This window comes from Salvelinus fontinalis, chromosome 3 (genome assembly GCF_029448725.1).
Source record: "Salvelinus fontinalis isolate EN_2023a chromosome 3, ASM2944872v1, whole genome shotgun sequence".
NCBI lineage: Eukaryota > Metazoa > Chordata > Actinopteri > Salmoniformes > Salmonidae > Salvelinus > Salvelinus fontinalis.
This window is the reverse complement of record NC_074667.1, coordinates 24,127,949-24,145,031: the sequence shown is the minus strand read 5'-3', so window position 1 is coordinate 24,145,031 and position 17,083 is coordinate 24,127,949. Positions and strand designations below refer to the sequence as shown.

The 17,083-nt window shown below is 43.2% G+C and overlaps 1 protein-coding gene across 1 annotated transcript; it reads right to left on the bottom strand.

Moving 5' to 3' along the window:
• Nucleotides 1-350: 350 nt before the first annotated feature.
• LOC129841489 (homeobox protein TGIF1-like) lies at nucleotides 351-10,096 on the bottom strand. The gene is made up of 3 exons (XM_055909777.1): nucleotides 9,746-10,096; nucleotides 7,179-7,432; nucleotides 351-4,133 (listed from the first exon to the last, which is right to left on the bottom strand). Exons 1-3 carry the CDS (start codon nucleotides 9,762-9,764, stop codon nucleotides 2,913-2,915), a joined length of 1,494 nt encoding a protein of 497 aa, XP_055765752.1. The 5' UTR covers nucleotides 9,765-10,096; the 3' UTR covers nucleotides 351-2,912.
• Between the last annotated feature and the right edge of the window lie 6,987 nt (nucleotides 10,097-17,083).

Sequence of the window (17,083 nt, the reverse complement as noted above, 5' to 3'; positions counted from 1 at the left end):
TATTGAGCTGGAGATAATCAAGTTGAAGTGTCCTTGAACCCTACAGATAATCAACAAAAAGAAAAGTACATCAGGGACACCCCTATGGATAAAGCAAAACAGTTATCTGGGGGTCTATGGGAGTCATCTGGAATACCCCAGAAAAAAACATCTAGTAGGTTATGTACAACTCTTGACCTGCCTTAAATGAAAAGTATTTGGTAAAACTGGGTTGGAAATCCAATGTACAATATCTTGCCCATGTAATAAGTTCCAAGAAAGGTAGTCGTGCTATTAAACTTTGAGACAAATAAGAAAATGGTTAATTCTACACTCTTCAAGTTGGATTTTGAAAAAAAAATGCACAAGGATCAGCGTATGAAAAAAGGTTTATTCTCTGAAATGCTTGTACAAAAACACATTTAAAAGTTTAAGGCATATATATTGCAGACTATTCAAAAGTTTCTATGTAGAAGGGGCATGTTCCCTCAATCCCGGGTTTAAGGCACAATAGCCAGTTATACTGTCCATACATCAGCCATGATTTCACAGTGAAATGAAAAAACATTTAGGATGCATTTGGTCATATTGTGATGCTACACATTTGAGACAGTTCATGCCCCCCCCCGCCTTGACATATTTGCATGCATTTTCCCCATTGGCATATACGACTCAAGTTTCATTCTGCATCCAAAACCTGATATATATATATATAAAATAGCCATCCTAAATAATGTTCAGTATCCAGCCGATTCCAGTATCACAATGAGTAATATGTAGTAACGTAGAAGTGTAGTAATGAATAAACCACATACCCGCTTTATTGTACTGCATCTATATTCAAAACCTGTTAAAATAGTTAATTCTTTGCTTAGTATTCAGACTCAAGTCTGAATGAACCCTACGGTCGACCCAAACTGTGAGAAAAAGAGGTGACTCAACATATCTCCGTTTGCAGAAGATCTATAACATCTACCCTTCCCCACTGACATTCTAGACAATTCTGGAAATGGTGCTGACATTAAGCCTCATGAAAGAGCCGAAAACAAGTGGTAGCGAAGGAATGGGGATTTATGCTAGTCACAAATCTAGGTTAATAATAACACGGAATTCCATATCAGCTCTTCTCATGCATCTAGCTGTAAAAAAATTTTAAAAAACAATCACCACCAGGGTCATTACATGTATGGCACTGGTAACAACTGTAAAGACTAAGTTAGTCCCATTTGAACTGACACATGACAGAAGAAAATTACTTTGCAGCAGCACTGTTTACGTAGTAGGGCCCAACTAACTTTGTGCGGCGTCGATTTGGCCATAATATGTAGGAGACATTGTTTCATGGAAACTACAACCGTATAAGAAATAGTAAAATACTCTAACGAGAGGATATACTTCACTAAAACAGAGGGAAAAGAGAGAGGAAAAGGAAGTCAGACAGTTTGCTTCTCAATAACTTACTCAACATTAAAAATCAATGAATTCAATACAACACTGACCAGATTGTCATCCAAGCGAACAACTACAGGTGTTTCAATTAAGACATATTTTGGTTTGAAATACAAGGACCAAATCTTATACCGCCAATGATCCGCTACTTGGGTCAATCCCTCTCCAAACAGGAGGGTCCAAAAGCTTGAAATGTTTGTGACAGGCTTCATCCATAAAAAGACTATGGCATAATAGGGCACTTATAGCAAGTGTTACATTACCCTTAAGAATGAGGAGACAGCCTGGTGGTGTCACCCAACTAAGCCTTTAGCTTCGCCACAAAATTGATTTCTATAACGGGACCAATGTGACCTCCCGCCCCATCGTTCTCAAACACACAGACAGGAATTCCACCTTCTTCACATCCACAATAAAAACAATACATCCCTAGAAATTGTACATGATGCATAAAGATAGCGCAGAAAGTAACAGACCAACAAAAATAAAAAACATTCCTCTTTTGTGTGTGTATATACACACAAAAACAGTTTACCTGCTAAGATACTATTTTGGAAATAGGTTTAAATGAACATTTTACAAAGTAAAAAAAACAGAGTTCTTATTCTTTGCAACTGATGATTTAGTGTCTTAAAAATGTAGAATCCATGATGACCACTTGTTTACAGTAGTTTTAAGGCAAGGAGAGGAGACAGACATTGAAGCTGTGCAGTCAGGCACACTGCAATACTATCAATTTCCCCTTCCACCTGTCTTCCCGCACTGTGTGAAGATGTGGACAGACTAAAAAAATGAAAATATCTAAAGTGCATAAACTGTACTGGAGGAGCACAACACCTGGGCTTGAAAAACACACCCGTCTCAGTCTCAGCCCCAGGTCCGCCCTTGTTTAACCTTGGTGGGAATGATTGACAGGCTAGACAGCCTGAGATAAAAGTGACCTTAATACATTCAACCAAGTCCAGTATTGCTACTGATAAGCCTAGCTCTACTGGTGCAACTTCAAACTGTAAAAAATTATTTATAAAAAAATAAAAATAAAAATCATGGGGGAAGGAAATGTCCTCCTTGACCCCTTTTGGAAATAGTTGAAATAGTGGAAAAGGGAGTTAAAAACTACATTAACTTGGTGTCGTCGTTCTTATGTCAACCGTCGCAACATTTAACCTATACTCTGAAATGTTGATTGAAAAACCAAGTTGAAAGGTTCCACCCAGCAACAGGCTGCATTGGAGGCTGCTCGGCGGCCCTCTGCATTGGATAAAAGTTTTTAAAGTCCTGATAAAAATGCTTAAAAAGCACTGTCTTTAAAAACAATTGTCTTTCCATCCCTCGTATCATTCCCAGCGTCTGATGTATGAACCGTATGCATGAATTCTGCAGAGCATAGTGTCAGAGGGGCCGATTAAGGGAACATACACACAGTTAGGGGCAGTCTGAGAAGGGATATGGTGCTCCTCACAGACAAGGGAGTGGCCATGGCTCTAATTGACTGTTTCGCTGACGGCGCGCAAGGTGTGCTGTGGCCCCCACACAGCGGCCATGGGAGTCTGAACCACGGGGACAGGCTGTCGGACTGTAGCGTCGCTGTGGACCACACTCCACACACTGGGCATCGACTGGGCCCTCTGGACACTGCTGTTGGGGATGGAGGAGGACAAGGGCTGGAGGGAAGCCAGGCCCAAGAATGGGGTGAGGGCTGGTGGTGCTGGGGCTAAAGGTGGGGCCGGGGTTGGGACAGAGGTTAGGGTTGGGACTTGGGTAGAGCTTGGAGCTGGGACTGAGGTTGGGACACAGGACACAGTTGGTGCACCAGCAAAGGTTTGAACAGGGCTTGGGGCTGGGAGAAGGGGTTTGGTTGGGATCGGAGTTGAAGCTGGAACCAGAGATAAAGTTGGTGCTGGGACAAAGGTTGGAAAGGGGGTTGAAACTGGCACTTGGGCTAGGCGGGGAGGCACATTTGGAGCAGGTACAGAGGCCATGGCGAGTTTAGGAGCAGAGCAGACTGGGACATGGATTAGGACTGAAACTGGGGACACCACAGCCTTGTTCGCAGGACTCTGCTCTCTGGGCGAATCAAAGGTAGCTTGGCTCTGTGCCGGTGGAGTGGTCAGACCCATAGCACTGCTGCTGTGGATGCAGCCACCTGTGGCTTCTGTAGTGGCCCTGCTCTGGTACTCCGGGAGAAGCCTCTGACTCTCGTGCTCGGCGGCCCTCTGGAGAGCTGCATCCACCAGCAACCTCAGGTCACTGAAGTCCTGGCTGGGGCACAGCTCCGGAGGCGTGGGGGGCGGCGTGTTGAATAGCCCGCCAGTGGGGCTGGCGCTGATAACCTTGGAGCCATTCTCCTCGGCCTCCCTCCTCAGGAGACTCTGCATGTCCAGCTGCATCAGGGCCTTGACACAGTAGCCCTCTTGGCTGGGGTAGCCAGCTCCCAAAAGGATGGCAGTGGCAGTATTTCCCAGGAGGCTGAGGTCCAGTGTGGGGGCTGGTCGGATGACAGAGGGCCTGAGAGGGGGCAGGGCTGGAGAGGGGACTGAGGTGGGGCTTTCAGGGGAACTACCTCCGCCACATCCTCCAGTGGCTGGGCGGCACTCGCCCTTCCCCGCCCGCCTGGAGATGGTGAACTGGGTGGGGTCTTTGCCATCCTTGCGGAGCAGGTCAGGGAGGAGGCGGCGGCGGGCATTGATGAACCAGTTGCATACCTGGAAAAGAGTCAGTAAATTTAACAACAACGCCTGCAAAAAAACAACCTGGGTGCATCTCAAAAGCCTAACAGATTCCCTGAAGAACCATAATACAAGTAGAGATGACAGTGGACAATTTATTAGGTACACCACCTCATTCACAAAAATGGATCGCCAGTCACGTGGCCGTGGCTCGCTATATTACGCAGGCAGACAGGCCTCCAGTTACTGTTTGTTTGATTGAATGTTAGAACGGGCAAGATGAGTGACCTAAGCGACTTTGAGCGTGGTATGATAGTCAGTGCCAGGCTCGCCAGATCCAACAGAAACGACCTCCCTCCTGGGCTTTTCACCCACGACAGTGTCTAGGATTTACCGAGAACGATTCAACAAACAAGAACTCAGCAGCAGTCCTGTGGGCAAAAACAGCTCGTTGATGAGAGATTGAAGAACAATGGCAAAAATCATGCACGCTAACAGGCAGGCCAGAAACAGACAAATATGGCCGCAGTACAACAGTGGCATCTCGGAAAACAACTCTAGCCGATCCTTGTCAAGGATGGACTATTGCATCAGACGACCACACCGGGTTCCACTCTTATCAGCTAAAAACACGAGGAAGCGACTCGTGGGGACGTGACCACCAACACTGGACAATTGAGTGGAAAAACATTGCCTGGTACGACAAATCCTGATTCCTGTTGCGTCATGCTGATGGTAGTGTCAGGATTTGGCGTAAGTAGCACGAGTCCATGGACCCATCCTGCCTGGTGTCCAGGCTGGTGGCGGTGGTGTACTTATATGCCTCAAATGAAGCATATAATAGCTCAAACTGGTTCGAGGGGTAGTTTGTTGGAATGAGACTTCCGCCCACATGTTCTCATTCTCCTGCTCTCCTCCGGGCCTTGTTTACTGCCATCTTGTGGTAAAAACCTCCCACACGCAGTGAGATGAGTGACCTCAGACAGCTGGCACTAATGAAGTCCCGGCTGAAAAACGCTGAGCGACAGAGCAAGTAGAGCGCAGCCAACCAGGGACATGTCACTGCAATGACTACACTATGGGTCTGTCAGTGCTGCTCTAGCCCTGCTTGCTCTCTGCTCAATCCAGGAATTCCTCATGTCGCCACTCCTGGGGTGTGAATGGGTGTGTGTGTATTTGAGAGAGGAAACGATAACAAATGGTGGGCCTACAAGGTGAGAAGGGAAGACTGTCAAATTAATCTGTACAGTAGTACCTTACCCATGTGACATGTGAATATTGTTGTATGCTAAGCTGTTGAGAAACACCCTAGCGCTGAAATATGACAAGAAGTACCACGCAAATATCATGGGATGAATCTCTATTTAGCGCCCGCCTGAAGTAGGCCTATAGGTGCTACGGCAGTCATCTCCCAACACACAGGAGAGTTACAAGAGGCCAATAGAGAGCACAATATCTGATAAAGAAACCACCATCTTCGACAGAGTACGTAGTCATGACTCCATCTGGGCCCCAAGTGTCTGCTATGATCAACTATTTAGACTACAACAGGCACTAATCTGGAACAATTGAACTGGAGAAAAATTATAAAATCATTCATTTCAACTGTAATTGATGGGAACATGCCAAAACCAAACCTAATACTTTGTTAGACTAATTAAAATGCAAGTCAGACTACTTAAAAATCAAGCCCTGTTAATGTATAGGCTGTGTTGGTGTAGGCCTGGGTGATATCGAAATCATTTGAATTTGTTTTTGCACAAAATTCCAAATGCCTATATTGAGTTTATTTTTCGTTATAGGAGCGTTTGTGTCCTCTTGTGTTGTGTTTTTGGTCTCGTCTCCTTCGCTCCTCTGTGCGGACCTTCCCAGTCATACCAGAGATCTGCATATATTGACGAGATGTACACTACCGTTCAAAAGTTTGGGGTCGCTTAGAAATGTCCTTTTTGTCCATTCAAAAATCATTTTAAAACACTAATTTATCATTAGAAAACCCTTTTGCAATTATGTTGGCACAGCTGAAAACTGTTGTTCTGATTAAAGAAGCAATAAAACGGGCCTTCTTTAGACTAGTTAAGTATCTGGAGCATCAGCATTTGTGGGTTCGATTACAGGCTCAAAACCGCCAGAAACAAAGCACTTTCTTCTGAAACTTGTCAGTCTAGTCTTGTTCTGAGAAATTAAGGCTATTCCATGTGAGAAATTGCCAAGAAACTGAAGATCTCGTACAACAACGCTGTGTACAACCCCTTCACAGAACAAACTAGCTCTAACCAGAATAAAAAGAGTGGGAGGTCCCGGTGCACAACTGAGCAAGAGGACAAGTACATTAGGGTGCACCAGAAATTTAGCCAACAACTGTTATACTAGCTGTCTAGTCTGTTTTATAAATGTGCAATAAGCATAAAACAATTATATAAAGGAATTGGCAACTCATTCTCAATCTGAGAAATTAGGTAGGCCACTTCAACATCTGAACAAAGTAGACAGGATAACGCGCTTTTCAAAAAGGATGTGTTCATAACTGTTCAACCTTGTTAGCTAGCAAATAGATCCAAGTCTGCTAAACTTGAAATATAAAGATCGGCTGGATGAATCACTAGCACGTGGGCTTGAGACCTGTTAATTTTCTATAGCCCAATGCCTGCTACAAGAAGTTAGTCGTTATTGGTGAATGTGCACTACGCATGGGTCTAGTAATTTTTTATATATATACAATAAACACATTTTCATAAGTCTTGAAAGATTATAAAAAAAAAAAAAATGGATTATTGCTGACTGTTTGAAATGCAGTGCATTTGACCTTTAAACAACAATGCTTACTTCGAGAAAACATTTTATTTTCTAAGAGATCTTGAATCGACAATAAGTTAATAAATAAAATATTCTCCCAGCCCTATGTTGGTGCTCTGCTACACAGCTCAAAGTTTCCACCTGGCAAAGGCTACTGTAGTCAAAACGTTGTCTGTGGACTGCTGCTTGATTAGGCCCAATTCAAGCATTTGGGAGCAAGAATTAACTTGAATTTGTTTACTATTATTTATATAAACAATTTAAAGACTGTCGCGGTCCACTCACCTGCAGCACAGAAAGGCTGGTCTGATCTGACAATCCGAGTTTCTCCTGCTCTGAGGGGTAGGCGTTGAAGCGGTGCTCGTACAGCCAGCTCCGCAGCACCTGCACCGCATCCTTGGGCAGGTTGCCACGGCGACGCCGCTTGCCCGAGCCCCCGCCCCCTCCAGACAGGTCGAGGGTGGAGCTGTCCTCCTCAAAGGGGTCGCTGTCAGTCATGGCTGACAGCTCCTGCTCTCGCCTCCGCTCCTCTTCCAGAGCTGAGGACAAGAAGGGGTTCAGAGGGGGTTGTTGAGTCAGTGCTAGTGTTTGTACTCATCATAGACCAGGGTTGGACATTAACTTGTTATAGAATGTACTGCTTTCCCTCCAAATCAGAGACTGACAACCATCTACTTGTTGTGTAGGCCTGTGTTTGTTATTGTATTGTGCATTCACCAATCTATAAAAGAAACAGGTTGGCAAAGTATTGATCAGTATTTTGTCTACAATATGATCTGATTTATTTTAGCAATGCGATTGAAACAAATCAGGTTACATCGATTGATAGGTAAGTGTAGTAGTTGACAACAAATGTACAAGCATGCATGATGAAGCAATGAGACTCTCCCTCATTAAATTAAGCGATGAAATATGCTAATTGGAAGAAAATAAATACAAAAGATTTGTCTTCCTTCCCCAAATCACAAAATTTGTGTCATTGGGGAATACCAACTCAAAATGGAGAATGGTTTCTCCCAGAATGCAGTAAATGTCTTTCTCTGGTGAAATCTGACCCCTGGAGGCAGCTCCTGTCCGCACAAAATGAGATTATGTGCATGTCACCTCCAGCCGCTAAGGATCTATAGGCCGTGCGAGGGGCTATTTTCACCTTTGGCCAGGGAATTTAAGTCCTGGAGCAATTGATTTTAATTCAATGGCTAACAGAGAGCATGTGGCTAGCTACGAACTATAATCTTAAAATCAAGTTCGAAAATATGCGCATGAATGGGCAAAACCTTTTAAATATGCTAGCTACCAAACTTGGTAGCCATAAGAATCTGACTAGACGTGGATAACTTATCTCTAGTTGGAAGGGAGCTATGCCAAGATCAAGACTGCACCCGCATGAGAAACGGGTCAGAAAACGTACAGTACGAGTTAAAAGTTGACACACCTACTCATTCAATTTAGCCGACATTTGGTGTATTGTTTTACAGCAACAAATGCTTAAATTCAACATGTCCAGATTTCTATTTAACCCATCTGAAAAGTATAGGGATGCAGTTCCCTTGACATGCCACAGGTCTATTTGAAGTCCTCTTGTGACTCAAATGTGTATAGCGCATCACACTGCCACCCTCTTTTACCACTTCACCAAATCTTTCCCAACATTACTTTTCTGGCCCTCCCGTCTCTTATTTTCTCAAATCAATTTCGCAGCTTTTCTCTTAGTGAATTAAGAGTCATCCTTTTGCCTTGGATCAAGATTCAATTGTTCTGCTAGTTCCGAAAAGCATGTGGCGATTGTCTTGTAGTCTATTTGGCACGCGTACAGTCAGGACCGAAAACTTACTCAGTAATTTCAGATAGCCTAAAATAACGAAAGAAAAACCTCCATGTAGCCTGTAGATATAAAATGCACAATAAATGGTACATTTATGAATTTAAAGGTACTGTTCTCTCTTTACTCAACCCGTCCGCCACCCACATTTCATCCACAAAATATTTCATGACCCTAAACCAACCCACCCGACCCGCAGGTTACGAGTTAACTCGCGCATCACCAGTAGAGGTACACTCGTCTCCGTTGATGTTGGAGTAGCGATATAAAGTTAGCTAGTAAAATGCTTTAAATCTATGGTAACTACATCGTGGAGTTGTTTCACTTTACTAGCTAGAGTAACGTTACATGTCACGCTGTTCCTGTCAAACCTCAACTTTGTTTGCATAACAAAAATGGCGTATTTTTATATCGAGTTAGGTATCTAGTCAAAATACGTTGACAAACTTAAGGCAAAGGTGTGCATAATTTGAGTTTGTTAAAATGTACTAATATCTTCAAGGCGGATTTAGCTAGCTAGTTCTAGGCTAAAGTTAGCAGGCTAGCTAACAAACAATGAAGCAAATTCGTGGAATTGTCTTGTTCTATTCAATGTAGTCTATTGTGGGGTTAAGATTAGTGTTGCAATGAAATCGAATAGCTACTGAAATGTTATCAATTTGCCAAATGCAAAAATAACAATAAGATGTAACATGATAAAATTATAAATGAATATAAAAAACTATGACTAAGTTGGCTAGCCATCTTCCCATCGTGTATCAAACGTACAAAGAACCCGCTGAACGCACGCCTTCGCAGATGGATGATTGTTCTGTCGCTCCGCCAGATGGACACCATGCTTGCTTCCAAAGATAATTTAGCTGGTTCGCTGTCCCTCCAAATTCAAACACAAACACACGCTGCATTTGCTCGCAACAAAAAGCCGCATTCCATTTACACCCAAAAGCCGGGCACACTTGGCAAACTGTCAGGGTGATAACGAATGCCTGCCAATATTTTCTGTACTAAATTCCCATAAATGTATGCCTACCTCGTTTGAAGCGTTTCATTCTTTGTTGATGGCTTGTTTGAAAGCACACAGCTGTCGAAGTTCCTTGTAAAATGTGTGCCCCCGACCAAACGTTGACGCGATATTTTCTTTCCAAGGTGTTGCACGCTTTTACTTTGCCGCTCGACGGTTCAATTCTTCATTCATGTGACATAAACGTGCTGCTCTTCAACAGAACAGTGTATGTCCATCGCGTTTCGTTGTCTAGTAAGATAGAACAAATACTGTACGTTACCTCATTTGTGTTCCTTGGTTCTCTTTACCTGCACACAGCAACGCCAGCTCCAATCTGACAGTCGAATATTTATTGATCCCGCCTCCTATACCAGTGCCCTCCAATCACGGCTCTTCATTTCCAGTAGACAGGCCCGTGTCATCACTCCTGAGTGATTGACAGGATTAGCATTTAATTCAAAATTCAGACAGTAAAAGATTTAATTTAAAAAATGAATTTTGTTTCCGACATGATTCAAATTCCTTTTGCAGGATTAATCAACACACAAGCCCTCTGTTTGCCAACATGTTATAGTGGCCACTGGCCAGCAAAACAAGAGGATTTCCTCGTGTCGTTGGAATACTGCATTTATTATGTAACCGAAACGATCATGTTTTCTTGTTACATGAACGGGATAAACAGTGTCGACAAAAACAGTGAGCCACTAATGGATGCAATAATTAAATAATATTCTGATAAAGTATTGACACAAGAACAGCAATATCTTCCCAACAACGGCTGGAGAAAGTCGAGGCTTCCTCACCTTGATCCTGTACACACATCCTCTTTCATTTGAAGGAATTTTCTCTGTAAAACTGTAAAACAGTGCTGTGAGATTGCTTCTGAAAGGTTGTTGCCACTGCAAAACGACATGTCAGGAAGTATTCCGTTTTTTTTTCGCAGAATACTCTGATTGACCAATAAATCAAACAGAACTATATGTAAGCCTACAGTTGTGTTTCAAAAGTCATGAAAAGGAAAGTTTTGGAGAAAATTTAATTGGCACTGCAGTCTAATTATTAACGTTTGTTAATTATGAATTAAATATCAATACAGTTTATAATTAAACGACAGAAAATACATGAATATAGGCATAGTCTATCACCTATTTTGAGACAGTAGGAATGTGCATTATGTGACAATACAATGGGAAAGCATGTATACTGGCATGGGAGATTAACCAAATGACTCAGGACAGTTGTTATAGATTACAGTGGGTATCATAAATATTCAACCCCTTGGATTTCTTTACATTTTATTGTGTTACAAAGTGGGGTTAAATTGTAAATTTCTGTCAACAATTTACACAAGAAATACTCTATAATGTCAAAGTGGCAGTAAAAAATAAACATGAATATACTTTGATTAGATAGATGCATAATCTCCCAGAGTCAAAACATGTTACAAACACCTTTGGCAACGATTACAGCTGTGAGTATTCTTGGATAAGTCTCTTAGTGCTTTGCACACCTGGATTGTGCAATATTTGCCCATTATTATTTTCAGAATTCTTCAAGCTCTGTCAAAGTGTTGGGGATCATGGCTAGACAACAGTTTTCAAGTCTTGCCATCAGTGGCAACCTGTCATTCAGGGAAGGTGGGGCAGTGCCTTCGGAAAATATTCAGACCCCTTGACTTTTTCCACATTTTGTTACATTTTAGCCTTATTCTAACATGGATTAAATAAACACAAATCCTCAGCAATCTACACACAATACCCCATAATAACAAGGTGAAAACAGGTTTTTAGAAATGTTTGCCAATTTATTAAATATAAAAAAAACAATATCTTATTTACATAAGTATTCAGACCCTTTGCTATGAGACACACAATTGATCTCTAGTGCATCCTGTTTCCATTGATCATCCTTGAGATGTTTCTACAACTTGATTGGAGTCCACCTGTGGTAAATTCAATTGATTGGACAGTATTTGAAAAGGAACACACCTGTCTATGTAAGGTCCCACAGTTGACAGTACATGTCAGAGCAAAACCAAGGCATGAGGTTGAAGGAATTGTCCGTAGAGCTCTGAGACAGGATTGTGTCGAGGCACAGATCTGGGGAAGGGTACCAAAAAAATCCTCCACCTTTGACGGTCCCCAAGAACACAGTGGCCTCCATCATTTTTAAATGGAAGACGTTTGGAACCGCCAAGACACTTCCTAGAACTGTGCGCCCGGCCAAACTAAGCAATTGCGGGAGAAGGGCCTTGGTCAGCGAGGTGACCAAGAACCCGATGGTCACTCTACAGAACTCCAGAGTTCCTCTGTGGAGATGGGAGAACCTTCCAGAAGGACAACCATCTCTGCAGCACTCCACCAATCATGCCTTTACGGTAGAGTGGCCAGACGAAAGCCTCTCCTCAGTAAAAGGCACTTGACAGCCCGCTTGGAGTTTGCCTAAAGGCACGTAAAGACTCTCGGAACATGAGAAACAAGATTCTATGGTCTGATGAAACCAAGATTGAACTCTTGGCCTGAATGCCAAGCACCACGTTTGGAGGAAACCTGGCACCATCCCTACAGTGAAGCATGGTAGTGAAAGCATCATGCTGTGTTTTTTTTTCAGTGGCAGGGACTGGGAGACTAGTCAGGATCGATGCAAAGATGAACGAAGCAAAGTACAGAGAGATCCTTGATGAAAACCTACTTCAGAGTGCTCAGGACCTCAGACTGGGGCAAAGGTTCACCTTCCAACAGGACAACGACCCTACGCACACAGCCAAGACAATGCAGGAGTGGCTTCGGGACAAGTCTCTGAATGTCCTTGAGTGGCCCAGCCAGAGCCTTGAACTGGATCGAACATCTCTTGAGAGACCTCAAATAGCTGCCCAGCAACGCTCTCCATCCAACCTGGCAGAGCTTGAGAGGCTCTGCAGAGAGGAATGGGAGGAACTCCCCAAATACAGGTGTGCCAAGCTTGTAGCATCCTATCCAAGAAGACTCAAGGCTGTATAATCGCTGCCAAAGGTGCTTCAACAAAGTCGCGAGTAAAGGGTCTGAATACTTACGTAAATGTGATATATTGTTTTGTTTTTTTAAACATTTGCAAAAATTACTAAAAACCTGTTTTTTCTTTGTCATTATGGGGTATTGTGTGTAGATTGATGAGAGGAAAAAATGATTTTGTAAATTTTAGAATATGGGTGTAACATAACAAAGTGTGGAAAAAGTCAAGAGGTCTGAATACTTTCCGAAGGCACTGTATATACAGTACCAGTCAAAAGTTTGGACACACCTACTCATTCAAGGGTTTTTCTTTATTTATTTATTTACTATTTTCTACTTTGTAGAATAATAGTGAAGACATCAACACTATGAGATAACACACATATGGAATCATGTAGTAACCAAAAGTGTTAAACAAATCAAAATATATTTTTGATTCTTCAAAGTAGCGACCCTTTTGCCTGGATGACAGCTTTGCACACTCTTGGCATTCTCTCAACCAGCTTCACCTGGAATGCTTTTCCAACAGTCTTGGAGTTCCCACATATGCTTTTAACCAGGGCAAGGTGACCGGAAACATGACCGAATACAAACAGTGTAGCTATTCCCTCCGCAAGGCAATCAAACAAGCTAAGTCCCAGTATAGAGACAAAGTAGAGTCGCAATTCAACAGCTCAGACACAAGAGGTATGTGGCAGGGTCTACAGTCAATCACGGATTACAAAAAGAAAACCAGCCCCGTCGCGGACCAAGATGTCTTGCTCCCAGACAGACTAAATAACTTTTTTGCTCGCTTTGAGGACAATACAGCGCCACTGACACGGCCCGCTACCAAAACCTGCGGGCTCTCCTTCACTGCAGCCGAGGTGAGTAAAACATTTAAACGTGTTAACCCTCGCAAGGCTGCAGGCCCAGACGGCATTCCCAGCCGCGTCCTCAGAGCATGCGCAGACCAGCTGGCTGGTGTGTTTAAGGACATATTCAATCAATCCTTATCCCAGTCTGCTGTTCCCACATGCTTCAAGAGGGCCACCATTGTCCTGTTCCCAAGAAAGCTAAGGTAACTGAGCTAAACGACTACCGCCCCGTAGCACTCACTTCCGTCATCATGAAGTGCTTTGAGAGACTAGTCAAGGACCATATCACCTCCACCCTACCTGACACCCTAGACCCACTCCAATTTGCTTACCGACCCAATAGGTCCACAGACGACGCAATCGCAACCACACTGCACACTGCCCTAACCCATCTGGACAAGAGGAATACCTATGTGAGAATGCTGTTCATCGACTACAGCTCAGCATTTAACACCATAGTACCCTCCAAACTCATCATCAAGCTCGAGACCCTGGGTCTCGACCCCGCCCTGTGCAACTGGGTCCTGGACTTCCTGACGGGCCGCCCCCAGGTGGTGAGGGTAGGTAACAACATCTCCACCCCGCTGATCCTCAACACTGGGGCCCCACAAGGGTGCGTTCTGAGCCCTCTCCTGTACTCCCTGTTCACCCACGACTGCGTGGCCATGCACGCCTCCAACTCAATCATCAAGTTTGCGGACGACACTACAGTGGTAGGCTTGATTACCAACAACGACGAGACGGCCTACAGGGAGGAGGTGAGGGCCCTCGGAGTGTGGTGTCAGGAAAATAATCTCACACTCAACGTCAACAAAACAAAGGAGATGATTGTGGACTTCAGGAAACAGCAGAGAGAGCACCCCCCTATCCACATCGACGGGACAGCAGTGGAGAAGGTGGAAAGTTTTAAGTTCCTCGGTGTACACATCACGGACAAACTGAATTGGTCCACCCACACAGACAGCGTTGTGAAGAAGGCGCAGCAGCGCCTCTTCAACCTCAGGAGGCTGAAGAAATTTGGCTTGTCACCAAAAGCACTCACAAACTTCTACAGATGCACAATCGAGAGCATCCTGTCGGGCTGTATCACCGCCTGGTACGGCAACTGCTCCGCCCACAACCGTGAAGCTCTCCAGAGGGTAGTGAGGTCTGCACAACGCATCACCGGGGGCAAACTACCTGCCCTCCAGGACACCTACACCACCCGATGTCACAGGAAGGCCATAAAGATCATCAAGGACAACAACCACCCGAGCCACTGCCTGTTCACCCCGCTATCATCCAGAAGGCGAGGTCAGTACAGGTGCATCAAAGCAGGGACCGAGAGACTGAAAAACAGCTTCTATCTCAAGGCCATCCGACTGTTAAACAGCCACCACTAACATTTAGTGGCCGCTGCCAACATACTGACTCAACTCCAGCCACTTTAATAATGGGAATTGATGGAAATTATGTAAAAATGTATCACTAGCCACTTTAAACAATGCCACTTAATATAATGTTTACATACCCTACATTACTCATCTCATATGTATATGTATATACTGTACTGTATATCATCCACTGCATCTTGCCATCTTTATGTAACACATGTATCACTAGCCACTTTAAACTATGCCACTTTATGTTTACATACCCTACATTACTCATCTCATATGTATAGACTGTACACTATACCATCTACTGCATCTTGCCTATGCCGTTCCGTACCATCACTCATTCATATATCTTTATGTACATATTCTTTATCCCTTTACACTTGTGTGTATAAGGTAGTAGTTGTGGAATTGTTAGGTTAGATTACTTGTTGGTTATTACTGCATTACATTTACATACATTTAAGTCATTTAGCAGACGCTCTTATCCAGAGCGACTTACAAATTGGAAAGTTCATACATATTCATCCTGGTCCCCCCGTGGGAATTGAACCCTGGTCCCCCCGTGGGAATTGAACCCACAACCCTGGCGTTGCAAGCGCCATGCTCTACCAACTGAGCCACACGGGACCACTTGTCGGAACTAGAAGCACAAGCATTTCGCTACACTCACATTAACATCTGCTAACCATGTGTATGTGACAAATAAAATTTGATTTGATTTGATTTGATTTGATATGCTAAGCACTTGTTGGCTGCTTTTCCTTCACTCTGCGGTCCAACTCATCCCAAACCATCTCAGTGGAGTTTAGGTCGGATGATTGTTGAGGCCAGGTCATCTGATGGAGCACTTCATCACTCTCTTTCTTGGTCAAATGGCCCTTACACAGCCTGGAGGTGTGTTGGGTCATTGTCCTGTTGAAAAACAAATGATAGTCCCACTCAGCGCAAACCAGATGGGATGGCTTATCACTGCAGAATGCTGTGCGTTGAATTCTAAGCACCCCCACACCATCACACCTCCTCCTCCATGCTTCACGGTGGGAACTACACATACGGAGATCATCCGTTCACCTACTCTGCGTCTCACAAAGACATGGCAGTTGAAACCAAAAATCTCAAATTTGGACTCATCAGACAAAAGGACAGATTTCTATCGGCGTTCTAATGTTCATTGCTCGTGTTTCTTGACCCAAGCAAGTCTCTTCATCTTATTGGTGTCCTTTAGTAGTGGTTTCTTTGCAGCAATTCGACCATAAAGGCCTGATTCACGCAGTCTCTTCTGAACAGTTGATGTTGAGATGTTGTATGTTACTTGAACTCTGTGAAGCATTTATTTGGGCTGCAAATTCTGAGGCTGGTAACTCGAATGAACTTAACCTCTGCAGCATAAGTAACTCTGGGTCGTCCTTTCCTTGGCATTCTCTGGTTGAGAGAATGCCAAGAGCGTGCAAAGCTGTCATCAAGGAAAAAAGTGGCTACTTTGAAGAATCTCAAATATAAAATTTATTTCGATTTGTTTAACTTTTTTTTTCTTACTACATGATTCCATATGTGTTATTTCATAGTTTTGATGTCTTCCCTATTATATGTAGAAAATAGTACAAATAAAGAAAAATCCTTGAATGAGTAGGTGTGTCCAAACATTTGACTGGTTATGTATGTAATTATTTTTTTAACAAATTAATAAAAATGAAATATCTTTTCACTTTGACATTATATAGTATTTTGTGAAGATCAATGACAAAAATAAATCACAATGAAATGCATTTCAATCCCACTTTGTAACGCAACAAAATGTGGGGAAAAAACAAGGGGGTTAAACTTTATCAGCTTGAGACCCAAATTAGAAATTGAACGTCCTCCTGTGACCCAAATCATCCTCCAACGACCCAAATTAAAAAGAAATAGTGTGTGATTATAGATGTATTCTCATAACTCGCGACCCATGTATCACATGCCCAAGGCCCACTTTGGGTCCCGACCCATAAGAAACCCTCATATAGATTATAGTCTCAGTGGTCTAGATCAAATACTATATTATCAAAATATATCATAGACTGTAATCGGTTTACTCACTATATCAAAATAATCTGACACCCATCAACCCAAAAAGGATGAACAAAATAACAATTGTGAACA